Genomic DNA, 27,989 nt, shown 5'->3' with positions numbered 1-27,989 from the left:
TTCAAATAGGTATAAAATAGGGCTAAAGTGGTTAATGTATGTTTTGTAATGTAATAATTTATATCTGCAAAGTAACTAAAGTTTTCAAATAATTGTAGTGGAGTAAAAGTACAATATTTGCCTCTTAGATGTAGTGGAGTAGAAGTAAAAGTCTAGATAATTGGAAATTCTCCAGTAAGTAAAAGTACCTCAAAATTGTACTTAAGTACAGTACTTGAGTAAATGTACTTAGTTACTTTACACCACTGGTGAGTGACAACTGTTTCTCTTGATTCTTCAGCTGCCTTTTGAAGTTCTTCAAACATGGTTCATGTGTTTTCTTTATATAACTGGGAGCCGTTCTTTTTTTAAATGCAGTTTTCCTACACAGCACCGCACCCAGAATGTGCAGCTTGATTCACACTGGTTGCCTGGGGATAGGCTCTATGCACAGCAGCTATATTGGAAAGAAATTGGGCCTCTTCCTTACTTTCTTCACAAGTTTTACCAATGATACTAATGGAGGCTCTGTTCCATGTCATGTGTGGTTCTCAAACCTTTTAATTTCAAGGACCCCCATAACTCTGAGAGTGTACAAATGGAACCAAATGGACCCGTAATTTGTACACTCTCAGAGTTACACTTACACACATTTTAAAGTGCCATTTGGAACCCCCTCAAGGAACCATGAGGGTCCCTGGACCACACTTTGAGACCCACTGGTGTAGCAGAGTGTTTCCAGTGAGCCAACATGCACAACATCAGCACCCTGACTCTGTTTGACCAGAATGGAACAGAGTCTTCATTCGTATCATTGGTAACACCTGTGTGAAGGAAGTAGGAAAATACCCAATTTCTCTCCAACATGGCAGGTGTGCATAGAGCCTATTGTGCTCACCAGAAATGTTTTAGGATTCAATTTGGTAGCACCATTCCATATCAAATAAGTGATAATTGCGGTTGATCCCATTTGACCAGAAAATAACTATTTTCTTTTTTTAAATGTCATTTATTTTTCCTCCACAAAATTGAGGCATAGTAGGCTATGTCTCCTTGAGAGTGTGCTGATCAGAACAGATAGATGCGTATGCATCTATAACGCATAAAGCCTCATGCCTCTCATCTTCAGTGACGCTATTAGCCTTGGATCAAGACTATCATATTATGTATCTTATCAATGTTGACATTTTTATATCTACGATAGTCTTTGGCTGCACCCCCCAATGCACCCTGCACTTTCACCAGTAAAGCCTGTATTTCTCCGAACATGTCCAAATGCAAAATATAAGGTGCTTACCCAGTAGCCCCGGATGTTCACTCAGCATTCGGAATCTTTGTGCAATGTATTAGTCAGTATTTTTCAATAGATATGTGTTTTAATCCCGCCTCTGGCCGAACGCCATTTCCCCACCTCGTTTACTTCCTCTTTACATTGAGTGTAATACCGGCTTTCACCGGATGAGCCCCGTCACTATGAACCATTGAAGAATAAAGGGCACTTCCGACAGAATCCAACACAAACGGCATTAAAACACATATCTATTGAAAAATATGGACTAATACATTGCACAAAGACTCCGAAGCGCGAGTAAACATTTGGGGCAACCGGGTAAGCACCTTATATATTTGTTTCTGTACATGTACGGAGAAGTACGGGCTTTATTGGTGAAAGTGCAGGGGTGCTGGTCAAGACTATCGTAGATACGAAAGTAAAAGTCAGACTCGATGAAATACATCTACGATAGTCTCGATCCAAGGCTATGATGCTATAGAAACGCCCCTGGTACCAACCATGTGCTTGCAGAAGGCTGTGCGCGCCCCCCGAGCAGATGCGCATTTGGAAACTAACAACGTCAAGTGCAGAGAGAGAGAGAAAGACAGTTTGCGGGGGGGCGGGAAACAAATAAGAAATGATCGCATATTCCAGCGATCAGCCTAAATAAACATCAGTGATCAGATGCCATGATGATGACCGTCGACGATCGGATCGCATCTCTCTGCTGCTGAATAAAAAACGGAAAAAGATGCGCTGGCATTTTCCTCGTGGATATGGATTGAATTCAGGGGCTTTCGGACATTCTTCTTCGGACACACTTGTGGAATCCCGCGCTGATCGCTATGCCTTATTTTGTGATCAAAGCGCTGGTTTCGATCCTCTGTCTGGTCGTCGCCACCGCGGAATGCCGTAGTAATAAGCACCACCACGGCCACCGGGTCAGGAGATGGACCGGCACCGTGGAGACCCAGAAACATGGCACGTAAGTAAAGAACCTCTAGCCAGTCAGTGTATAGCCTATTCTGTAGGGTGGTTCATATGGTTATCTGAGGTGGCCAATTACGCACGGATTCATGATGAATCCGTGCGTAATTGGCCACCTCAGACAACCACCACAGGTTGAGGAGTTCGTGTAAATGCATTGTTAAGTTTCGCCCAGCAGATCATGCCTATTATAGGGGTAACAGGCACTTAGGGACATCTGGGCACCTCGGTGTAAAATTAGCTATTCTGTCGAAAATGTAAAAAAAAAAGAAGAAAAAAAAAGTTATGTATACATGATTAAACATTGGACAATTAAGGTCTAATATTTCTACAATTGCTAGAAATTGCTACAAAACCTGTATGTCCAGTCATTTTGGGAATTAACAAGAAGTTGAAGGATATAAATTTATGTCTGATAGTGATGTACCGTGCAATTTCATCATGTATACTTAACATTACATAAGATCATTTATATTCAAATGTATATATACATTTTAACATTTTGGACAAAATAGCCAATTTTACATCGAGGTGCCTAGATGTCCCTAGTGCCCACCTATCCTGTATCCCCTCTGACAACCAATACAGGTTGAGGAGTTAATGTATGCATTGTTTCAAGTGTCACCCAGTAGCCTAGATCATCATGCCTAATAATCGGTCTACACGTCATAATAAAAATCAACATCATCGCACCACAATTGTAATTATCCCAAGTCGGGTGTGTGCGCAGGGAGGGTACAGTGGCAGTGCTTCTGCAGACGAGGATGTTGCCATTGTAGACATATCTATAAAAACCTCCAGTATTGGATCAAAAGAAAGCCCTTTCAGAGGGAGGAGAGGAGCTAATAGGGGTATAGCTAAAACTCAATAAACCAGGCAATAACTGCTGCACAAAAACTGCTGCACAAAAAAAAAAGAGAATGTGTAGCCTCCAAATAGAGCCAAGGGGACCCTTTGGGGTTCGTTTGGTTCCATTTTGAGGCTACCTACTTTCTCAGATCTTGACATATAACTTGAGCAATAGCTGCTGCACAGTAAAAATCAATAATCAATAATGTAGCCTAACTGAGAATGAATAGCCTCCAAATGTAAAGGGTCTGTTAGGTTCCATTTGGAGGCTACGGTTATATTTGTACACTCAAGTTAAATCCCATGGCATGATGTGGGATGGGGGGAAACGGCACCATAGAGAGCTTGTCTTTGCCTACTCATCAATCAACAAAAGCAGCAAACAGGTCATGGACTGGCGTGCCTTCCGCCTGTCCCACGTGTCACGAGCACGTTTTGCCCCATCTGTCATCATCCCTCCCTGAGTCCCCCCCCCCCCCCCCCCGGCCCGGGAGGATGGGATCATCACAGGAGAGAGCACAGCACAGCTTTGCTTTTTTTTTTTTTTGTACAGAGGTGGTTTTAGTGCAAACATGTGGCAGAGTCTCAAAATAGTCACAGCTAAGGCAGCACCGGGGGGAACCTCTAGCATGTTGCTGAATAGGGCTGGAGTTTACTTTGACCCCTTCGCTGTCTCCCATTTAGGCTACAATTAATTATCGCAGCATGGCATTTTATTTGAGTTTTTCCTTTGGACCGCTGCCAGCGTGAATTCGGGAGCAGTAGCCTGTAGCCCAATAGCCATAGTGCTTAATTGGCGTCAACAGTGTACTCATTATAATAAATGGCTTGCATACAGATTTTTTTTCTTTTTTAGGTCTGCAAGTTCATAATGAGTCCCCATTGCTCTTGTTAAAATAAAGCATTTCTTGAATGTCAAACCGGGCCTGAATGCTACTGCTGACCCTGCAGGGCTGTTGTCCAGAATTCTTCTCTTGTTGCAACAGTCTATGAGCCCAGTGGTACACATTCTCAAACATTTTCAGGTCAAGGACCCCCATATTAATTTATATTTGTGGCCCCAAATATTTATATTTGGGGCCCCCCCCCCCAAATCTGAAAATACTTTGTGCCAGCCAGTGACACCCATAACGACATTTGTGTTGTTGTTAATGTTTCAAAAAATATTCCAATAATGTTGAAAATAGCTGATCTGCAAGCTCACATTGTTGTGAGCTTGTGGATCGGCTATTGTAAAATAGTAGTAATATAGTGGTTAAACTGATCTTGCTACATTAACTCATTTTACTTGGGACCCCCTGGAACGCTCTCAAGGGAACCCTGGGGCCCACTTTGAGAACAACTGGTGTAGGCTATACTGGCAACTGTTTAACAAAATGACTTTTGTCGAGTGACAAGAAACTCAGCATTATGTTTCAGTATAAAGCATGTTTCTTTTGTTTGTTAGTTTTTTTTATTTGGAACATTTTTTTTTTAGAAATCCTTCAGCTTTTGTTAACTTGCCTGATTTTCTTGACCACAATGTTAAAAAAAAAAATGTAGATAGCATGTTATTTATGCAGATGCTAGGTTCATTGTTTACCTGATATCTGTACAGATTACTATCTTGATAGTAGGCTAATTGTTAAGACCATGCAGGGGTCTTCAAAGTTTTTCAGGCCAAGGACCCCTTAGCTGAGAGAGAGGAAGCAGCCAATAATTTGAGGTTCCGGTAGGAGACACAAAGGACACTCTTTGTATCTCCTACTGGAACCTCTGACGGTCATCAAATGATTGGCTTAGGAATGCGACAAAATAAAATATATATCCATGAATTCAAGTCTCCATGGGGTGACTAATACATTTTTGGGGGTGAGCTATCCCTTTAATGTGTATTTTCAGACATTTAACCACTTCAGCCCTCAGTAGCCTACTTAGTAAACTTGACCTTTCAGTCCGTACTTGGTCTTCTCTTTTTTCCCCTCTACACCAAACCTCTTTGCCGAAAATAGCCGCGCTGCGAGGCGTTGTGACCCGTTTTACCCGTGGTCCTAGTTTATACTGACTCAGGCACTACACCGTCTCTCTGCGTTGCATTCCGTGCATGTGTTTACCTCGCTTGTTGCAGGTCGTTCTGGATAAGATCAGTCCGCTGCTGAATTGCCTAAATTGTAAAGCCATTTCAGTGAATGGATGTTTCTCCTCCTCTCCGTGTATATTTTGACCCTGATCACTGATGCTACTATGCTACCATACACCCACCAACATGATGCACTACACTCCTGTATAACAACCTAATGGACTGAAACAGCAGCTTAGCGTGGAATCACCATAACAAACCCACATTAAATCAGACGGTTGTGCTATTGCATTCTCTCAGTGTGGAGGAATAAAACAGCAAAGGGAAGCATGACCTTATACTATGATAGTTTGATTTTGTCTCTGTCGGGTGGAAACCTCATGTGTTCAAAAACTGTTACTTTTCAGGATTCAAATTCAAAAGCATAAAAAGTAGCAGATCCACAAGCTTGATGCTTTTGTGTGACGCTGTACTGCAGTGGTGGTCTGGTGGAAAGTAACTAAGTACATGTACTCAAGTACAATTTTGAGGTATTTGTACTCTACTTGAGTATTTCCAATTTCCAATACTTTTACTTCTACTCCTACATCTCAGAGGCAAATATTGTCCTTTTACTCCACTACAATTATTTGAAAACTTTAGTTACTAGTTACTTTGCAGATATAAATGATTACTGTACATTATAAAACATGCATTAAACACTTTAGTCCTATTTTATACCTAGGCTATTTGAAAATAGCCGATCTTTGTAGATCTACTATTTTCAAAAATGTCAGTACTTTTACTTTTGGTACTTTAAGTACATTTTGATGCCAATACTTCTGTACTTTTACTCAAGTCAATTTTGAACACCAGACTTTTACTTGTAACGGAGTACTTCTACATTGTAGTATTGATACTTTTACTTAAGTAAAATATTTGAGTAATTTTTCCACCACTGCGCTGTAGTATGATCGAGGTAATTCACGAAAAAACACAAAAAGTTAGAATATGGAGATAAGAGGTTTCTGCACGACAGCAGCGATATGCATTACGCCACAGACAATTCTTACAATTCTTTGTTATCTGTGGGACCCTCTATCGACAGAAACCCTGCCTTTACCCTACCTTTAACACAGCAGCCAAAAGCAATTAAAACCAGAGTGTAGAAGAGAGAGTAACGTCACGCTTTGATCTCGCCGCAAAGCAGGCTGCTATGTGCAATAGTTCCAAACATTGGAACTATCTCATTGAGATAGACAGAGCACTTCCGCATTCCATTCTTACAATGGGAGTCAACGCTTGTGTCATAACTCTCGTTAAGGCTCTGGTTAAAACTCCATGACATTTATTTTGACTAAAATCGTAGGTTTTGCCAATTATTTGGGGGCCCACTTGCAATATCCTGGTGGCCCACCAGGATATACAACTAGATACTTGTAGAAAAATAGTTTTCACTACTTTCACTACTTCTTAAATCTAAAAAAATATATATTTTTGGAAATTATTCAATTCGTTCATTGAAGTTTTTTTATATTGGAAATTTGGAAATGTTGAATTTTTTTGGGTCTAAACTTTTGTTTCATCTTTTGAAACAATATTATATAGGCTTTTTTTTAGGAAACGGAAAAGACGAGATATTTTCTCGCGACCCATGAAAATTGGTCCGCGACCCAAAGATGGGTCCCAACCCACTGTTTACTAGCGTCATGTCCAGGAGATGTACTGTACTTATACATCAAGCTACCTCACAGTCGGCAAGCCGCACTGGTTCTCACTATGGGGTCTGGAGACCCCCGGGGGTCCTTGTGGGGGTTCTAGGGCGTCTCCAGATAAATGATTGATAGTTGAACACCGAATGGAATTGACCCTTATGGTACTGTAACTGCACAGATGGAACCAAATGAAATGGGTTCGTGAAGGGTTCCATTTGTGCACTCTCAGAGTTAAATTAAAGGGATAGTTCACCCCCAAAAATAGTTTGTTTTGGGGGTGAACTATCCCTTTAAAACAGGATTTTACAGTCTATAGGGGTCCCAGAGATAAAAAACTAACAAAAGCAAAACAAATAGTATCAAATGGGGGTCTGTGGCCTATTGCATTTCAAACTGGGGGTCCTTGAAAGTATAAAGTGTTGAGAATCACTGTTGTGTGCTATTGTTTTCTAGTTCCTTGACCTTGAACAAGAAGCCCCCAGATGTGACCAAGGCCCGAAAGCTGAAGACGGAGAATATTATCAAAGTAGATGATCACGATTTCACCATGAGGCCTGCGTTCGGAGGCAAGTATTGGACGTTTTTACCCTGTATAACGCACGCACACATGCACGCACGCACGCACACACTCACACAGCTTCACATTATTCACAGCGTGACATAAAAATGTACCAATGATCATTTCTTTTCAACAACATTTTACACGTATAACATTTATATGGAACTTCAAGGAAAGGCTTAACCCATTTAGACCGGGAAAGTATCTGTGCCATTTTTAGATTTCTTTGGCTATGTTAAAAAATAGCAGATCTACAAGCTCATGCTGTGCTATGAGCTTGTATATCTACTATTTTTGAACAATAGTGAAAAATGTGTGCAAATCTTTGAATATATATATTTTTATAGTGAAAGATTTTCCAAAGATTTTTCAAAGATTTTTCAAAGATTTTTCAAAGATTTTTCAAAGATTTTTCAAAAATAGCAGATCTACAAGCTTGTATATCTGTTATTTTTGGTTAGCCCCAAAGTATAAAATAATGGTCTCTAAAATCTAAAATGACACAGTAGTAGCCGGTTCCCGGTCTTAATGGCTTAAATTGGAGGTAGGAATGATGAAAGAGGGCAATGGGAGCGTATAGGGACCGAATTAAAATCCCGGCACACTTGAGCCGAATCGCGAACACCCTGCACCTGTACTTGCTCCCTCGAGACAGAAAGCCAATTGCAGCGAGCATGTCGGCACTTATTACGCCAGGCCCCCAAGACACAACCAATTAGTTTTTCTGATGTCTGCGACCGGAGTGAACAGGACAGGATATTAGAATCCGACCTCGTATAGCGTCCCTCTCTCCCAGAAATTGGAAAACAAGTTCTCTTTGACCCCCCCTTCCCCCCCCAAAAAATCTCTATGATTTCTCAAGCTATGTGAATAGTTAGTGACAAAACTGAAACAGCGTGTCTTGTTTGATTATGAGAACAATGTCACCAGCCTCCAGCTTCGTATAAGGACGTACAAGCGAGGGGTTGTTATTTCCCAGATTAATTGCTTGGCACTGCGTTGGCGCACCACACCGCAAAGTTTCTCGCCCCTAGTAGTCTGCAAACAAGCTCTTTTCGAGACATCCGGCAAGTTAACCCATTAAGACCGGGAACGCATTTGTGTCATTTTAAAGATTTCTTTGGCTAGTCAAAAACAGCAGATCTACAAGCTCATAGCGTAGATCTGCTATTTTTTTTTTTTTTAAACGTGAAAAATATGTGCAAATATTTGAAAAAAAATGTTTTAATCGTATGTTGCTATAGCAGTGGTTCTTAATCTTTTTCATGTCTAGGACCCCCAAAATGATATGTATTTGGCTGCGGACCCCCATCTCAAAATATGTTGTTCCATGGACCCCCCAGAAGCAAATTTGAGTTAAAAATATTTGCTTAAAAATATATATATTTAAAGATTTGCGCACATTTTCACGATTTTTCAAAAATAGCAGATCTACAAGCTCAAAGCTTAAATAGCCAAAGTATAACAATAATTGTGAAGTGGTTACACAGATGCGTTCCCGGGTGGAACGGGTTAAAAGATGCCACAGTTCAAAAGACGCCTTGAAGATTCACAATGAAGACATGGGGGTGGGGAGGGGGGGGCTCGAACAATGTCTCTCATGGCACCCTAGCTAGCGAAATCAGAGGTCTGTGTGTCGCTTCATATGGTTGGCGGAGTTGAGATGAAACACAGGCAGCTCTGGGCTGTGTCTTTGTTAGCACACTTAAAAGTTAGCGTGAGCGTGATTTTTTTCCCCCCATCTGATCAGTCAACCAAACCTCACATAAGTTCTCATTATTGCTTCGATTGCCTACGCTAATATAAACCTACATCCACACTTGCCGGGGGCAAGTGTGGATGTTTCTTCCTCTCAAGCTTCTTTGTTTTGGCGAGCAGCAGATAAATGCATTATTATTTTTTTCGTGTAAATCTCTCAGGATTTTGTTACTTGGGGGAAAGGTAGAGAGAGCTCCCTGCAGGAAGTCACATCGGAAACCCGACTATAAATAGCCTAAAGTGCAATCCACATCACACACACGCACGCACGCACGCACGCACGCACGCACGCACGCACGCACGCACGCACGCACGCACGCACGCACGCACGCACGCACGCACGCACGCACGCACGCACGCACGCACGCACGCACGCACACACACACACACACACACACACACACACACACACACACACACACACAGAAAGGCAAAATCCCTGTTGAGGATCTGTGTCTAGACATATTACAACGGAGTGGGCACCGAACCCCACTCTCTCCGCGACGGATTACCACCGACAATAACCTCCTCAGCAACGAGGGGAGATGCAGGCATTTTAACACACCAGCACACCAGAGTGGGGGGTCTTTTCAAGTTCACACGTTGTGGGGGGGGAACCTCAACCCCCCTCTGGTGATTTATATGGTGAAAAAGGACACGGGCACTTTCACACAGAGATTGTTAACACGCGTCCACAGGGGGAAGCTGACCTTGTGGGTTCAGCCAGCTTATTATTATGCAGGCGACGTGCATTCCTCGATCCCCAATGTCCAATGATCCATGTCCAACATGTCCAAAGTGTTTTATCAACACCACAGGGATGTGTGTGTGTGTGTGTGTGTGTGTGTGTGTGTGTGTGTGTGTGTGTGTGTGTGTGTGTGTGTGTGTGTGTGTGTGTGTGTGTGTGTGTGTGTGTGTGTGTGTGCGTGTGTGTGGGCGCGCGTGTACGTGTGCCCAGTGGTGGAAAAAGTACTCAAATGTTTTATTTAAGTAAAAGCTACATACTGCAATGTAGAAGGACTCTGATACAAGTAAAAGTCCGGAATTCAAAATGTACTTGAGTAAAAGTACAAAAGTATTGGTATCCAAATGTAAGTAAAAGTACTAAAATGTTTGAAAATAGCAGATCTACAAGCTCACAACGCGTCGTGATGCGACGCGTTGTGAGCTTGTAGATCGGCTATTTTCAATCAGCCTAGGTATAAAATAGGCTAAAGTGGTTAATGTATGTTTTATAATGTAATCATTTATATCTGCAAAGTAACTAGTAACTAAAGTTTTCAAATAATTGTAGTGGAGTAAAGGTACATATTTTGCCTCAGAGATGTAGTGGAGTAAAAGTAAAAGTATAGACAATTTGGAAATACTCCAGTAAAGTAAAAGTGCCTCAAAATTGTACAATACTTGAGTAAATGTACTTAGTTACTTTACACCACTGTGCGCGCGTGTGCGTGCATGCATAATATGCGTGTGTGTGTGTGTACTTAGGGCCAAATGTCCCTATAGTAAATAGACCTACTGTATAGACTTTTAAATGCAGAGGATTAGACATTTAGAGGTTTAAGGTTGGAGTTGTGTCTGATTTATAATTATAAAAATAGCAGATCTACAAGCTGTGAGCTTACAGATCGCAATTTTCAGCTTTAGGGTTAAACATGGCCAAAAGCAACAAGTGCTGCGCTATGAGCTTGTAGATCAGCTATTTTTTTTTAATAGCTGATCATGACATTTTTAGCAAATCTCTGAATACATATATTTTTAAAGTATTTCTTTTTTTAACTAAAATCTTTGTTTCTGGGGATTCTACAAATGTCTTCTAAATCCTAACAGTTTTTTGGAAAAAACTTATGTTGCTATAATCAGTGGTTCTCAAACCTTTTCATGTCAAGGACCCCCAATATGATATGTATTTGGCCACGGACCCCCATCTCAAAATATGTTGTTCCAGGGACCCCCCAGAAGCAAAGATTTGAGTTAAAAATGTTTGCTTTAAAAAAAGACATTCAAAGATTTGCACATATTTTCACGATTTTTGAAAAAAATGCAGCTCTACAAGCTCATAGGGCGGCACTCGGTGCCGCGCTATGAGCTTGTAGATCTGCAATTTTTTTGAATCGCCCAAAGTATAAAATAATGGTTATGCAGATGCCGGGTTCCTGGTTTTAATGGTTTAATCCAGGGCAAGATAACACATTAAGCTCGTTGCTAATCCAATGCAGAAGGGGAGAGAGAACGAGACAGGATCATGATGTATGGAAGTGGTCACTCGGCCACTGGCTGGCCGCTCGGTGCGTGAGCTGGACGAACCGAGCCTTATTGTGCTTTTTAGAAAGTGTTACGTAGCCCTGCGGCTTTAAGCCCATCAGGCGGCGTTATGGATTTATACCCGGGTTCAGAAGGTCAGAGGTGGGGTCGTATACCGTGTCTGGCCTATTGTGTTCATCCACCTGTCACCCACCGTCTAAAGGCGCGCGAACGGCCGCTGGCCTCTTGTGAAAGCGATTAGCAGTGGTGGAAAAAGTACTCACGTTTTCGACTTAAGTAAAAGTGTCAATACTGCCTTGTAGAAATGCTACTGTTACAGGTAGAAGGCCCGTGTTCAAAATGTTACTTGAGTAAAATTACGAAAGTGTTGGCATCAAAATGTACTTAAAGTACCAAAAGGAAAAATACTAAAATGTTTGAAAATTTGACTTAAAGACAGGGTGCCGTGATTTTCAGTGATTTTTTCCCCCCCTAAAACATAATCATCAGGTATTATGGTTATACTAGGAGGAAGATTTTTTTCAAAAAAGTGTACAGAAATTGTTAAAATTATGTTTTTATGTGGACACGCCTCCAGTTCATTAAGTATACCTGGTTCTCACCTTAGCACCTCCTCCACCACCTTAGCACCACCCACCTGTCCTAGTCCCTCCTCCTCCTCATGCAAACACCTGTTGTGTTATGATAACGAGGGGGAGGGTATATTTTTACTATGTCACTAAAGCGCTGTTTTTCTATTGACACGTTTGACCCTCAAGGTTTCAGCCTCCAGGTAGAAACTCAAAATAGTCAGAGAAGACATAAAACACCATAAAAACACCACCAGGGGGCTTAATGAAGTTCTATCAACCTCATAGACACATGAAAAACAGAAAAAGTGCAAAACCATGGCACCACCTCTTTAAGTACAGCACTTGAGTACATGTATTTAGTTACTTTACACCACTGGTGATTAGCGTGTCTGTCTGTCCATCCATCCATCCATCCATCCATTCTCAGGCCCTGGGTTGCAGTGGTGGAAAGTAACTAAGTACATTTACAAGTACATTCTACAGTACTGCACTTCACCACTTAAACCCTCTTTGTCCAGGGGTCTACAATGTTTCTTTTCAGGCCCCTCAGCTGAGAGAAATATGAAGCAGGGACCCCCCACTACAGATTGTATGAAATTGTATTGCCGATGAAACTTTTTCATAGATTTCATTTTAGGTTCATAGACTTGTTATTGACAGCACTATCAATGTGTAGCGTTGTGTTGGGTTCATTCATGTTAATAAAAAATACACAGTTTTAAACCCTCAATACTTAGAAAACGTGTACTTCTCTTTTTACCCCCTACACCAAACCTCGACTTTGCCAAAAATAGCCGATCTACAAGCTTGTAGATCCGCTATTTATGGTTATTGTTCCCCTCAAAATGTAAAAAAAAAAAGAAAAACGTATCACGCAAAGATTTGGAGGACCCTCTGAATTAACTCTGAGGACCCCCCCCTAGGGGTCCCGGACCCCCTGTTGAAGACCCCTGCTCTAGTCTCAGTTAAATGGACTTGAGTTACACCTAATCTCTGAAAAGGCGTCGCATTGCAACGAGTTTTGAGCTTGTAGATCTGCTATTTTTTTAGGGAATGTTCCCCCAGAACATGCATGCTGGGGTTCTTACATACAATTTTGTGGTAATTTTTACTTTACTTGAGTGTAGGCAATTTTTTTGCAATGCTTTATAGGCCTACTTGTACTCCACTACCTAGTTACAAGTTACTTTGTAGCTTATTGATTATTATTATTATTACATAACAGACATTAACCAATGAAGCTCTGTTTTAAAACTCATTTATTCGAAAGTGAAAAAAGCTTGACATACAAGGTCAAAACGTGTTGAATTGTAGTGCGTTTTTGCTTTTTTTCCTTAGTACTTCTTCCACCCATGCTGGGTTGAGACAAATCCAATATTAGAGGAGTCATTGAACCGAGAGCACTTTGCAAAACATACTTTAGTTTTCCCACTGCAAATTAATTCAACCTGAGCAGCGCTTAATCTTAATATACTTTATCGTACAAGTGTTGTCGCTCCACCAAAAATAGCAGATCTACAAGCTCACAGCGCGCCGCGATGACGCGCGTTGTGAGCTTGTAGAGTGGCTATATTCAGTGCACGACTCCGGCGCACAGTGGTGTAAAGTAACTAAGTACATTTACTCAAGTACTGTACTTAAGTACACGTTTGAGGAATTTTTACTTTACTGGAGTATTTCCATTTTCAGTACTTTTACTTCTACTCCACTACATCTTAAAGGCAAATATTGTACTTTTACTCCACTACAATTATTTGAAAACTGATATAAATTATTACATTATAAAACATACATTAACCACTTTAGCCCTGTTTTATACATAGGCTATTTTCAAACATTTTAGTACTTTTACTTTTGGTACTTTAAGTACATTTTGAGGCCAATACTTTTGTACTTTTACTCAAGTACATTTTGAATTCTGGACTTTAAGTAAAGACTAAGTAAAGAATTTGAGTACTTTTTCCACCACTGCCTGCGCGCAACAACGCGAGTATAAATCAAGGCCTAGGCCTCCAGAGCCAGGCGGATCGACATGTAAACGCTTTCAATTCAACTATAAAGACGGCACCTACGGGGGGGGGCATCTTTGGACGGATGCGGCGCAGCGTTTTTTTTTTACGATAGGAAAATCGTTGAATGTGGGCTTAGGGAGCTCAAGGGAGGGATTTTTTTTTAAGATCTCATCCACCAAGGGCCATTGATTCCCTGCATTACAGAAACGGACAGAATTGCACAGCCATTTACTTTGATGCCGCCTCTGAGATTTCTCCATACAAAAGCCTTTGCGGATTGTAAATTAAACCGTTTTGACCACATGAGCCCCCCACGAGTCTCGTAATAATAGCGTGGCATCATACCCACAAAAAAACGTATCCGAGCCACGATTGTTGCTGCCCATTAGTTTGATGTTGGAACAATAGAGATTATGAATTACTTACTGAAATATAATCCATTGATTTGGGCTTACTATACAAATTAAATGCTGCATATCGTCTCTGTCGGGTGGAAACCTCATACGCCCAAAACTCGTATTTTTCAGGATTCAAATTCAAAAGCGTCAAAAGTAGCAGATCTACAAGCTCGAAAGGTTTTGTGTGACGCTGTAGCATGATCAAGTAGGCCGTTGATTTACTAGAAACATAAAAAGTTAGAATATGGAGATAAAGAGGTTTCTGCCCGACAACAACGATATAATATCCCCACTGGTGTACATCGAGAAATATGATTCACTACTGTCGGTGGGTTACCGCTTATCAAAAATGCATCTGCCAACTCAGACCGTCGCTAACAGCATGTAGCTCGTTTAGCTTTTACCCCCCCCCCCCCCGACCAAAAGCCAACAGATATGCAATCCCATGTGAGTGTGTGCGATATAGATATAGCTCAAGGCAATGACAGAGTAATCATTATACCACTGTTTTTCTTTCTTTCTTTTTTTTCTCCCCCTGAAGCTTTAACCATTGCTCGCTGATGGACGGTTTTAGTAGCAGCCAGCTGCCATCTGGAATTTGCCGGCTTAATTTGTGGCGGGCAGGCCGGGCGGACGGGCGGGGCGGGCGGGCGGCCTAGCTTAGCCTAGCATAATTTTTTTTATCTCTCTGTTGTTAGCCTAGCCTATAGCCTCACTATGTGGCAGCAGGCTACCCCCCCCCCCCTCCCCCCACCCCCCACCCACCATGATGGTGAGCAGATTAAAACCGGGCAGAGGACTTCCCTCCTATTTACTGCTTAGCTTAGCACATGCGCCAATCTGGTGTTGTGTGTGGCTGGGACAGCTGTTGTCGCAAGTGACACTATACTGTACCAAAATGGAGTACTAGTACTAGTGGCCACCAGCAATTGACCTCAAAGAGGAGGACGCTTTTGTGGGGCACGCTGTGCCCAGCAAAAAGGCACAGCAAGGACCCCCAAATGTATATGTACCCAATTTCAATCTAATCCATAGTGGCATATATCTGAAAGAATAAAACAGAGAGAGAGGGGAAGAGAAGAGGAGACTCATGGACGTTTAGTATGGTACTGGATAGCTCTGCTGCTGTTATTTTTTCCGACAGGGTGGCAAAAAGGGTAGGGTAGTCCTACCTGCACTTGTTCAATGCTCATCAATCATGTCCGACCAAAGTGAACAATACTCGTCAATTCTACTTTTCTTTATGAACTCCTTTTCCTTGCTCCATTGTTCGCTAAATGAAGTTTTCCGTTTCGGCAACTTTGAGCAAATCTACCGCAGATTGTCTGCGTTACAACTACAGTAGGCCTACTTGGCGTCAGTTTTTTCAATCCGACCTGGCATCCACATAAACAAGCGTGGGAGGACGGAGGAGGAACTAAATGCACGCACGCAGCAAATGCATACTATAGCCCATTGGTTCTCAAAGTGGGGTCCGGGGACCCCCAGGGGTCCTTGGGAGGGTTCCAAGGGGTCCCCAGCAAAATGTGTTAATATAGCATCACAATAATTTTAACGACTTTAACCTTTTATACTTTGGCTATTCAAAAATAGTAGATATACAAACTCATAGCGCGGCACAGATTTTCTTTCTCTTTTTTTTTTTATCGTGAAGATTTGTGCAAATCTTTGAATATTTTTAAAGCGAACATTTGAATCTCAAATCTTTGCTTCTGGGGGGTCCCTGGAACAAAATATTTTAGATGGGGGTCCGCAGCCAAATACATATCATTTTGGGGGTCCTTGACGTGAAAACGTTTGAGAACCACTGCTATGGCCATTGCGCTGGCTGCCAGCTGATATTCTAATCTATACCAATGAAACAGGAGATTTAACAAGAAATGTATAACCAATAACGCTTACACTGTAATCACTCCCTCAAAAGCCGGACAATTATGCATCCGGCCAGAGGGTGCGCCGGACGGAGGACAGCTGGGTCATAACTGGACTGTCCGGCGAAAAAACGGACAAATGGCCACCATAAGTACTACTACTCAGAGATTTCAGACAGAGGCCTATATAAAACATTTTTCCATTAGTTAACTATGTTTATATGTGCTGCACCGCACCAAATCTGTGATGGCATCACGTGAATCCACTGCACATGAAGAGATTATCCCGCTACATTTGTTCTTGGCGCCCGTCCCTTGAAATAAGGAATCGTTCCTTATTTGGAAACTAAAAGACGCGCCCCTCATTGAACTGGACACACTTTGGTCCTTATTCTTCTCACTCATTCAATGACACACGCATGCCAAGTTCAAACACCTCGTATACCTACCGGTATACTATAACACAGGTTGTTAACGGTGGTGTAAAGTAACTAATTACATTTATTCAAGTACTGTACAATTTTTCTACTTTTACTTTACTGGAGTATTTCCAATTATCAGTACTTTTACTTCTACTCCACTACATGTCAGAGACAAATATTGTACTTTTACTCCACTACAATTATTTGAAAACTTTAGTTACTAGTTACTTTGCAGATTAACCACTTAAGCCCTATTTTATACCTAGGCTATTTGAAAATAGCCGATCTACAAGCTATTTTCAAACATTTTAGTACTTTTACTTTTGGTACTTTAAGTACATTTTGATACCAATACTTTTGTACTTTTACTCGAGTACATTTTTAATTCCGGACTTTTACTTGTAACAGAGTACTTCTACATTGCAGTATTGATACTTTTACCTAAGTAATACATGTGAGTACTTTTTCCACCACTGGTTGTTAACCACTTAAACCCTCTACACTTAGTAAAGTGGACCTGAGTTGTCTCTGTACTTGGACTGCTTCTTTCTGTCTAAAACAAATGTCCCAAAATAGCAGATTTACATCTTGAACTTGTAGATCGGCTATTTTCGGCAAATTTTGGCTGGGGACGTTCAAGTGCTTAAGTGCTCTGATGAGTGGGAACCTCATACAGTATGTCCAAAACTGTTACTTTTCAGGATTCAAATTCAAAAGCGGCAAAAGTGGCAGATCTGCAAGCTCCATACACGTCGCTTCGCGCAGCGTTTCGAGTTTGTAGATCTGCTACTTTTGATGCTTTTGAGTGACGCTGTAGTATGATCAAGTAGGGAAATAATTTACCGAAGAACTCAAAAAGTTTGAGTATGGTTTCCGACCGACAGCAACAATATACAATAACTGTACATTATATACATTATATAGTATTTTATCGGCCCGGTGTCTCTTATTTGAGTTTCGGGTTGTTGGCAAGTTTGGCGACCCTAAGTGTGATCCTGGAATAAGATGAAACACTGTGTTTTCACTGCGTGGCTCTGAAAGAGGCTAAGCCGTCTGTAAGAGCATGCACGTGCACACATAGACATGAAAGGGGACTTGAGCACCTGCCCCTTTACCCGTCGGTAAAAAAGTGACTAGAAAAAAATACATAAAAATCTAATACCCCCAAAAAAGAAATTTCAACTGCCCCTAGCGGCCTAACGGTAAGGCCACAGTGGATGTGTTGGATGCAGCTCAAAGAACAAACCCAAACTTTACTCGGGTTTGTCTAGTTTGTCGCCGTCCGACCTTCCTAGCCCGTGTTATTAAAGAAAAACGGGCGACAATGGCCAAACTCAAGACGTTTTCAAGCCTTCAAGTTTTGGCCATTATCTCTGGAACGGATGGTCCAATGTGCTCAGTTCAAATCTTGTTCGATGCGTGACTTTGAGGACATTAAGTACTTAAAGGGATACTTCACTTTCACATAAAATAAACATTTAAAAAATATATTAAAAATAAATGAAAAAAGTAATGGAAAAATCACGGCCCCCTCACGCATTAGAGTGTCCTACTAATGTGTGAGGGGGCCTTTATTTTGCCATAACTTCTTTCATTTTTTAAAAATATTTATTTTTAATGTTTATTTTATGTGAAAGTGAAGTATCCCTTTAATGACATATTTCTTTTTTTGGGGTTTTCGGGCCTAAATGTGTGGTAATCGGGCCGGTCGGCAATCAGGTGCCCTTTTGAAATTCCAGCCCCTGCCTCTCCAAATCCCTCTGCACGTCCCTGTGTAAGAGGGCCTGTCTGTCTCTGTCTGTGTGTCTGTCTTACCGGAGCTAATCTCACAAACCGCTGGACCAAAGCGTCACTGTTGCACAAACAGCGTCAATTTAAATGTATTGGTAGATTTCTTCATTGAGACGTTTACATTTTGTTTTACACAAAATGAACAATGTATTTTTTCGGATTTTGCAGTATTTTAGCAGGATTTTATACAAAGCCTTTTTTTTCGATCTCTTAAATTATTTGTACTTTTTCTGTAAAGCACTTGTGCTTTATTCTTGCTCTGTAAAGCACTTTGAGCTGCGTTTCATGTCACGAAAGATGCTATACAAATAAAGTTTATTATTATTATTGACTCATACCCAGGTGGGCCTTGAGCTACAAAAGGTTTGGAGCCCCTGTCGTAGCTGAATGGCCATGTGAAGTCTAGACTGCGAACCACGCAAAGCCAAAGTGACCCCAGACTTGTTTCTTTCTGTTTGTTATTGAACGTTAAACAGTAGGCAGCCACATCCCTTCAAAATAAACCTCTGTAATTTACGAACAAAAGCCCTTTACTTTAATCGATTCACCGCGCTCGCCACAGAGGAGACTGAATTGCTTTTAAAATCTCAGTATGACTAACAGTATGACTAACAACACTTTCACGTTGTCTGAAGAGGAGTGTCCATGCAGGTCTGGACAGCTTCTCTCCACTTAGGATCCATTTTTGAGCTGCGGCTGAATCTGTAACGTTGCACTTATAAACCAGTGGTGGAAAAAGTATCAATACTGCAATGTAGAAGTACCTTGTTACGAGTAAAAGTCCGGAATTCATAGTTTACTTGAGTGAAAGTACAAAAGTACTGGCATGAAAACATACTTAAAGTACCAAAAGTGAAAGTACTAAAATGTTTGAAAATAGCAGATCTACAAGCTCACAACGCGTCGCGATGCGACGCGTTGTGAGCTTATAGATCGGCTATTTTCAAATAGCCGAGGTATACAATAGGGCTAAAGTGGTTAATGTATGTTTTATAACGTAATAATTTATTCTAGTTTTCAAATCATTGTAGTGGAGTAAAAGTACAATATTTGCCTCTGAGATGTAGTGGAGTAAAAGTAAAAGTACTGAAAATTGGAAATACTCCGGTAAAGTAAAAGTACCTCAAAATTGTACTCAGTAGTTGAGTAAATGTACTTAGTTACTTTACGCCACTGGTAACACTTGCTGGTTGCACTTATAACTGCTTACATCATGGCTGATGACCCGCACAACTAAGATGGAGTCCACAAAGAGGGTTTGAATTACGTTCCTTAATGTGTGATAAACACATTAAGAACCAACTTATGTGAACTGCTCACACATAAACACACAAACTTCTTTTAGTTCAACCTGGTGTGGGTCACTCCATGGCAAAGAGACTCTAATGAAATCTTTGCTGTCGAGTACTGTATGTCCAAAATCTTATTATAAAAATGTTTTTTTTTTATTTATTTATTTTGAAAATAGCAGATCTACAAGCTCACAATAAGTCACATCGCTGCTTTTGTGCGACACTCATGTATGATGTAGGACATTCATTTACGAAGAAAAAGATGTCACCTCTAATGTGTTTGGAAAACAACATGAAGTCCAATTTTGTGCAGCCAAACGTGTAGTATTCTGCACAAGAACAAGCCAGAGGCTGGATATAGCATTACTAAACACTCTAAGAAACACTCACAACCTTCGGGGAGTAGAAGTTTGCCACCCGCCACCCACGGCCAGGTTCTGTTAACTATTTTAGATTTCTTTGGCTATTCAAAAATTGAAGATCTGAGCTTGTAGATCTGCTATTTTTGAGGGGTTTTTTTTTGAAAATGTGTGCAAATCTTTGAATATATATATATATATATATATATATATATATACAGTACGCTTTTAACTCAAATCTTTGCTTCTGGGGGTCCCTGGAACAAAATATTTTGAGATGGGGGTCCGTGAAGAAATACATATCATTTTGGGGGTCCTTGACATGAAAAAGTTTGAGAAGCACTGAGATATATAGCAACATACTTTCATTTTTTTTAACTGTTAGGATTTATAAGACATTTGTAGAATCCCCCAGAAGCAAAGATTTGAGTTAAAAATGTTCGCTTTAAAAATATATATGTATTCAAAGATTTGCCCGTGATTTCCCCCCCAAAATATAGCAGATATACAAGCTCATAGCACGGCACTCGGTGCCGCGCTATGAGCTTGTAGATCTGCTATTTTTGAATAGCCAAAGTATAATAAAGTGCGTTCCCGGTTGTAATGGGCAAAATGTTTCCTCTGGTACAAGAATAGCTTTTCCTCGTCACTGTTGCTAAGTGCTCGCTCAGTTGTTGTGTATCTGGACTTGACACTATCTTATATTGACATTTCCCTGTGGGTGGACAGGTGGGTGGACGGTCGACAGGGGCCTGGAAATCTAGTATGAATAAAAAAATTACTTGACTTGACAATGTGATCCTGAGCAACTCTTAACTTCTTGCCCATGGCCAGAAAACAGAGAAACGACTGTCAAGACATTATATGGGATTATATCCAGGGTTGCCATGTCTGCTCTGCTCATTATAAGCGACTTTGGATTTCTTTTCCTGTAAAGTTGGTTGTATATCTCTGCTGTCGGGCAGAAACCACTACCAGCTAACTCCAAAATGTTCATTTTTCAGGAAATGAAAAAACTAAAAAAAACTAAACAAAGAGTGGAGTTAGGAGGTTTTGTTCATCATTGATAAGAACAGCTGAATGGACCTCCAAGCTCACAAAAGATCAAAAGGGGGTGGAGCCTGGAGTCAGCAAAACCAGCTAACTCCACCCCCCTTTGGTGGAGTTAGCTGGTTTAGCAGAAAGTTTGAGGATCCAATGGAGTTAGCTGGTTTTGTCAGAAGCACTTTTTAATACTTTTCATTGGTTCAATATTTTTTTACTAACACACAGACGTAAAGGATGTTCAATAGCACTGATTTATGGAAAGAAAATGCAAAAGCTCCCGCTTTTGCATTTTCTTTCCATAAATCAGTGCATAAATCAGTTAGCTGGTTCCTGCCGGACAGCAACGAAATATTGTTTTTTTGGGCATGTTTCTAAAGTGTAGTTGCTTATTTGATCAAAATAGATCAAAATAGAGTTTAAAGTGCTCATGTAGCCTATAGTCGCTTCTTTTGGGCTTGTTTTCCTATACCTGGTTGCTTATTTCTCTCACAAAATCTGGCAAAATTATATCTGCTGATACAGTTCCATCAGCCATGATTGGAAGTCTGATTTTGGGGATAATTTGATGACCGGCAGCGGTTCCGGTAGGAGACACAAACAGTCTCCTTTGTATCTCCTACCAGAACCGCTGCCTATACCGGTCCGCTGACTTATAGGAATGTGACAAAAACTAAACAATATCCATGAATTCAAGTCTCCATGGGGTGACTAATGGATAGAAAAGATGATTTTTGGGGGGGGTGAACTATCCCTTTAATTCAACTCAAAGTGTTTTGAATATTTCATTGCTTTTAGGTGACCTGTGAGATATAGAATTGTGTTTGTCCAATTGATGTAGTAGACTGCTTTCTTAATTTCTGGTGAGATTTAAATGTTTTTGAAAGGGGTCAGGCCGGGTACGGAATTCAATTAGCGCTGCGGGTCAGATAACGGGGTCAGATGAGATGCAGTTTTAACCCATTAAGACCGGGAACGCATCTGTGTGTCATTTTTAGATTTCTTTGGGCTATTCAAAAATAGCAGATCTACAAGCTCATAGCGCGGCACCGAGTGCCGCGCTATGAGCTTGTAGATCTGCTATTTTTGGAAAGAAATCGTGAAAATGTGTGCAAATCTTTTAATATATACATTTTTAACTCAAATCTTTGCTTCTGGGGGGGTCCCTGGAACAAAATATTTTGAGTTGGGGGTCCGCTGAAAAATAAACAGAGCCCAACATTTATATAATTTTGGGGGTCCTTGACATGAAAAAAGTTTGAGAACCACTGATATTATAGCAACATAAGTTTTAAAAAAAAACTGTTAGGATTTAGAAGACATTTGTAGAATCCCCAGAAGCAAAGATTAAAAATGTTCGCTTTAAAAATATATATATATTCAAAGATTTGCACAAATCTTCACGATTTTCCCCAAAAATTGCAGATCTGCAAGCTCATAGCGTGGCACTCTGTGCCGTGCTACGAGCTTGTATATCTGCTATTTTTTGAATAGCCAAAGAAATCTTAAAATTGCATTTCCCGGTCTTAAAGGTATCATGACATTCATTTTCACTTTTTTTATTTTCAATGTTTTATTTGGGGTTTTATGACCTCAATTACACCCAAAAAACCTGAACTTAGAACATTCAGTGGATTTTCTGTGGTCTGGGGTTTTCTGAATAATTTGGCTGAAAAGTAATCTGAGCTTGGCCCTTCGACAGTGAGGTCACAGTCAATTAATCCCGCCCACTCTCCTCCTCGCCCCTCCCCTCCCCTATCCTTTCCTTTGGGGGGGGCGGAGCAGAGGCGATGATTGACAGGCAAAATCCCTCACCAGCGACACCCGCAGGCAAAGATTTTTTTTTTCATTGCAATTGAAAAGGCTTTAGAAATGTGAGAGAAAAACACCTGCTATGGATCACTGGAATGGAATTTTCACTTAAAACTTTTTGTACACTTTTGAAGGACCAGGACAAAGACTTTGAATGTGGTGTAAAAGTGAATGTCATTAAACCTTTAATGGGTTAAGCGCGGTTTAGTTATATACACCCATAGGGCCTAGGCCTAAATTTAATTATAAAAAAATGATGTCGGCTATTCTCGCACAGCACACACACACACACACACGCTCTCACAGAGCCGTCTGCTTGAAATCACATCCGCTTACATTTTAGCAGTCATTAAATGAAACCCAGTGGAGTTGAAAAGTTTAAAAAAAAACATAGTGGAGAGATTTCAAAGCTATAGAAAATCTGTCGACTAAAATCAATGCTGGCGTCTGGGAGAAATGGAGTAATAACAAAAGCACAGTTTAAAGGCTTTTACTGCACACAAGAGCACACAAATTCAAACAGCCAAAGTATATAAAGTGCCGAAGTGGTCAATGTATGTTTTGTAATAAAGTAAAAGTAACTAGTAACTAAAGTTTTCAAATAATTGTAGTGGAGTAAAAGTACAATATTTGTATCTGAGGTGTAGTGGAGTAGAAGTAAAAGCATTGCAAATTGGAGGTACTCCAGTAAAGTAAAAACACCTCAAAATTGTACCTAAGTACAGTACTTGAGTACATGTAGTTACTTTACACCACGGTTACTTCTTTGCTCAGGGAGCATATTGATGGCTGCAGTTGAATTTCAAAACCTAGGCTATCGAACAATATCTCACAAGGACCACAGAGCTCTATGTGAAGCAGATAAGTGGCTATAGATAAGGTTTTGCCTCAAGCAAGAGCGACTTCGGTGCTGGCTTTTATATTCAGGAGCGGAGGACTCTGCTGAAAATAATGATTAACAGAGGCTTCTTTTTTTTTATCATGAATGCCCTGTCATAGAAAAGGGTAGGCCATTGTACGGAGTCTATCCCTATATAATAGTACTGTATCTGCCCACAGACACAAACCCACTGCCCCATTCACCAGTGGTGGAAAGTAACTAAGTACATGCACTCAAGTACTGTACTTAAGTACAATTTTGAGGTATTTTTACTTGACTGGATTACTGCCAATGTTCAATACTTTTTACTTCTGCTCCACTGCATCTCAAAGGCAAATATTGTACTTTTACTCCACTACAATTATTTGAAAACTTTAGTTACTAGTTACTTTGTAGATTATGATTATTATTACAACACCACGTTAGACCTCACCTATATATATATATACTTAGGCAATTTAAAAATAGCATATGTACATGCTGTGAGCTTGTAGATCTGTTGCAACTCGTTAGTGAGCTTGTAGATCTGCTATTTTCAAAGGATTTGTATACATTTTATGGATTAGAAAACTTGTGAAATGGCACCTCCTGCATAATGCATAGGCTACTTTTACTTTTGGTACTTTACATACATTTTGATGCTAGTTAATAAAACATCTAATGATGCACAAACTTGGAATTACCATCAGTGTTGTTTCCTAGAGCCACTGGGTGTTTTGGGTCTCGCAACGGACACCCTCCTCCAGGCGACCGGCCTGTGTCCAAGTGGCATGCTACTGCCCCCTCTGGGCTCTATTAAGGACGTCTTAGTCACCGCCAGGTCTTATTCCTTAATTTAAGACGTGGAGGCGTGACCAATGCCATTTTGCTATTATGGGTGCGGTAATGTGCGCACTGGACCAAGGTGCTACGTGTATGTGGTAAAACTGTCCTGAATTAGTCATGGGTGTGTTTGGGCGTTACTTTAATCAATCCAATCAGAGTACCCGCTGCCATTCCCTTTAAGATCAGCACAAGACGCAGTGCTATTGATCGTGCGTTAAGCGGAGAGAGGAATAGAAAGCTCACATTCGAAGACCAAAGAGACAAGCTACTGCTGCCCAAAATATCTGATCTCCAAGCAGTGGCATACTTTTCTGGGTTATGAGAACCCATACATGGGACTTCCATGCAAGGGGGCCCTCCAGGAGGGGATTCATTAATTAATTTAAGTTTATTCATTTATATTTTTAACAAATACGAATATCCGCCCATATTACACTATAAAGGCATCTGCTATTCTATTTATTTTTGTCATTTCCAATATATTATGTAGCCTATATTATATCCCCATAACAGTATTCATATTGTTTCCGCAATACTCATTGACGAGAGCACACCATTCCGGTGGTAACCGAAACGCGGTCCGAGGCCGCAGGATTAGACCCGGAGTGAGGGTATTTTAGGACGAGCGTTCTTCTATTCCATTCCGGAATGGAGAGAGGCTGTGTCACCGGCCGATGTTTCCTTTTCGCTTGATATCGTTTGAAGACAATACAATCATGACTGATACACTGAAAATAGACCCTTCACAGATTATAGAGAACTTAAAATGTTAAAGACGGGGTGCCGTGATTTTCAGTGATCCCCCCCCCCCAAAAAAAACATAATCATCAGGTATTATATGGTTATACTAGGACAGGGCTACTCAACTTAAGATGGCTCAGGGGCCACTCAGCAAAATACCAAAAGTCCAAGGGGCCGCCATAAAAATGACGGTCCTATTTTGGATTTTTCGATTTTGTAACACACAAGAAAATGTGCATTTTGACATCATATTCTTTTCACTGTACCAGTTTATTTTGTGTGTATGTCCAGTGGCATCAGTTCAGCAAAAGCTAAGGTATGGCAAGGTTAGGGTTGCCAACTCCCAGAGATTGAAATAAGGGACACCTATCCTGGGCGCGCGGCTAAGCCGCGCGGCCGGAAAAATGTGGGGGTCAAACCCCCCCAAAAACCCGAAATGCATAGAAAACTATGCATTATACCTGCAACAATTGACGCACCTGTATGTATGTCTGTCTGTTTGTTTTTGAAAAATGTTTTAGCAACCCATATATTTGAACGGAAATGCATATTTTTATCCTGTGCTTAAAAAAAAAAAAAAAAAAAAAAACGAGCCAAGACGCTGCGTTCGGGCCGCATGCGGCCCGCGGGCCGCGGGTTGAGTAGCGCTGTACTAGGAGGACGATTTTTTTCAAAAAAGTATACAAGCACTATATTCTGATAGTAATCATTACTAGTGTTTGTTCAGTAACAGGAGTCTCCCCGTCTCTCCAGCTCTTTAATAAACAGAAAATACATTTTCCGGTAGGTGTCAAAATCTCAGCCAATCAGGAGAAAGTACCAATTTTTAAGCTTCATTTTTATAGTGTTCCAGTTCCAATTTTGCCTGCTCATTTCTTAGTGTCATCACTTCCAATTTCAGTTGTTTAATCTATATCCTGATTGAGTTCTCTATCCTGATTGGATCAAATTGGAAATGAAACTGAAACTGAAACGAAAATGCATTTTCTGTTTTATAAAGAGCTGGAGAGACAAGGAGACTCCTTTTACTGAACAAACACTCTATAGCAATGAGTACTATCAGAATATAGAGCTATTTAACACTTACTTTAACCAAAGAAAATCACTTACCCTACCTTTAAGTATACCTTCTCACCTTAGCACCTCCTCCACCACCTTAGCACCACCCACCTGTCCTAGTCCCTCCTCCTCCTCCTCATGCCCACACCTGTTGTGTTATGATAATGAGCGGGAGGGTACACTTTTACTATGTCACTAAAGGGCTGTTTTTCTATTGGCACGTTTGACCCTCAAGGTTTCAGCCTCCAGGTAGAAACTCAAAATAGTCAGAGAAGATATAAAACACCATAAAAACACCACCAGGGGGCTTAATGAAGTTCTATCAACCTCATAGACACATGAAAAACAGAAAAAGTGCAAAACCATGGCACTACCTCTATAACAATCGGTTCAGAATTGACTGAGTACGGCTATAGTTAAATGTGAAGCTCTTGCTGCCTATATGCATCCATCCACTCGTTCTGCGGGCCCGTCGCAGCCGATGTTTCCTTTTCGCTAATACCTGAGGAAATGACTTGACCCCATGTCCCATCCACTCCTTAATCGCATTGTAACTTGCCCATGTACTGTATATTTGTAATAAGTCCTTATTTGTGTGCATATGCTGGTGTTTGTACATGCTAGCTTGGCTATGTGTAAGGACATTATAGCCTACTGTACTTCCATACAGACTGCTGAAATCTTTCATGCAAAGGAGTATAGGCCATAACATCACCTTGTTATGGTGAGAAGCTTACAACCTCATCTTCTGACAGGTTATCATAATGCAGTAAAACATAAATGTTAATGTGTAATATAGTGTTCATGAGAACCCCCGCCCCCAATATACTGCATATTTTTTTATCCTTTTGTTCGAGTTGTATAATTATGCATCCTGTGAGTCCGTTTATAGTGTTGTTACCAGCCTGTCAGGTTTGCTAACCTTTCATGCATTAAGTAGATTTATATTGAGCTGTTTTTTCATGAGGTCTTACCTCACGTATTAGATATAGTTGACTCCGCTGTGTATGATTGTGTCGTTTCAACATTGTCTGTGTTAAACTGTCTCTTTATTGTACTAGAATTTACATTGCGTTGGTCCTTTCCTTAAGTCAATATTATTTGAAGGTGATGTCAGCTCAGCATACGTCTGTATTGACTTGATCTTGATTGCGTCATATATAAGTATTTTTTGTTTTACATTAACCACTTAAACCCTAGCATCCCTATTCTGAGGAGAACTTTAGCCAAAAATAGCCGATCTACAAGCTCATTGTCACGTTGTGAGCTTGTAGATCGGCTATGTTCGGCAAATAGGTTTGGTGGAGAGGGAAACAAGAGCAGACCAAGTTCAGAGCCAAAGGTCAAGTTACTAAGTATTGAGGGTTTAAGTGGTTAAATGTCTGAAAATACACATAAACAATACAACAATACACAAAATAAAAACATTAATTTAGGTTGTGGGTTCAAATCCCCCGTGGTGCATCCAGCTTTGTCGAGTGTCTATAC

At 40.7% G+C, this 27,989-nt stretch overlaps 1 protein-coding gene across 1 annotated transcript in view; it reads left to right on the top strand.

Moving 5' to 3' along the window:
• Positions 1–2,139: 2,139 nt before the first annotated feature.
• The window catches only part of LOC308074829 (gamma-aminobutyric acid receptor subunit rho-2-like), a gene marked incomplete at its 3' end in the record, with an annotated part of 125,203 nt that continues 99,353 nt past the window's right edge, over positions 2,140–27,989 (top strand). The window contains exons 1-2 of the mRNA XM_080414328.1: positions 2,140–2,237; positions 7,295–7,407. Of these exons, the coding sequence (XP_080270454.1) occupies positions 7,389–7,407 (19 nt within the window). The 5' untranslated portion in view covers positions 2,140–2,237; positions 7,295–7,388. The remainder of the gene's footprint in view (positions 2,238–7,294; positions 7,408–27,989) is intronic.

This window comes from Gymnoscopelus braueri (assembly GCF_963280865.1).
Source record: "Gymnoscopelus braueri genome assembly, chromosome: 19".
Lineage (NCBI taxonomy): Eukaryota > Metazoa > Chordata > Actinopteri > Myctophiformes > Myctophidae > Gymnoscopelus > Gymnoscopelus braueri.
The sequence above is the reverse complement of the archived record's forward strand: the minus strand, read 5'-3'. Positions and strand labels throughout refer to the sequence as shown.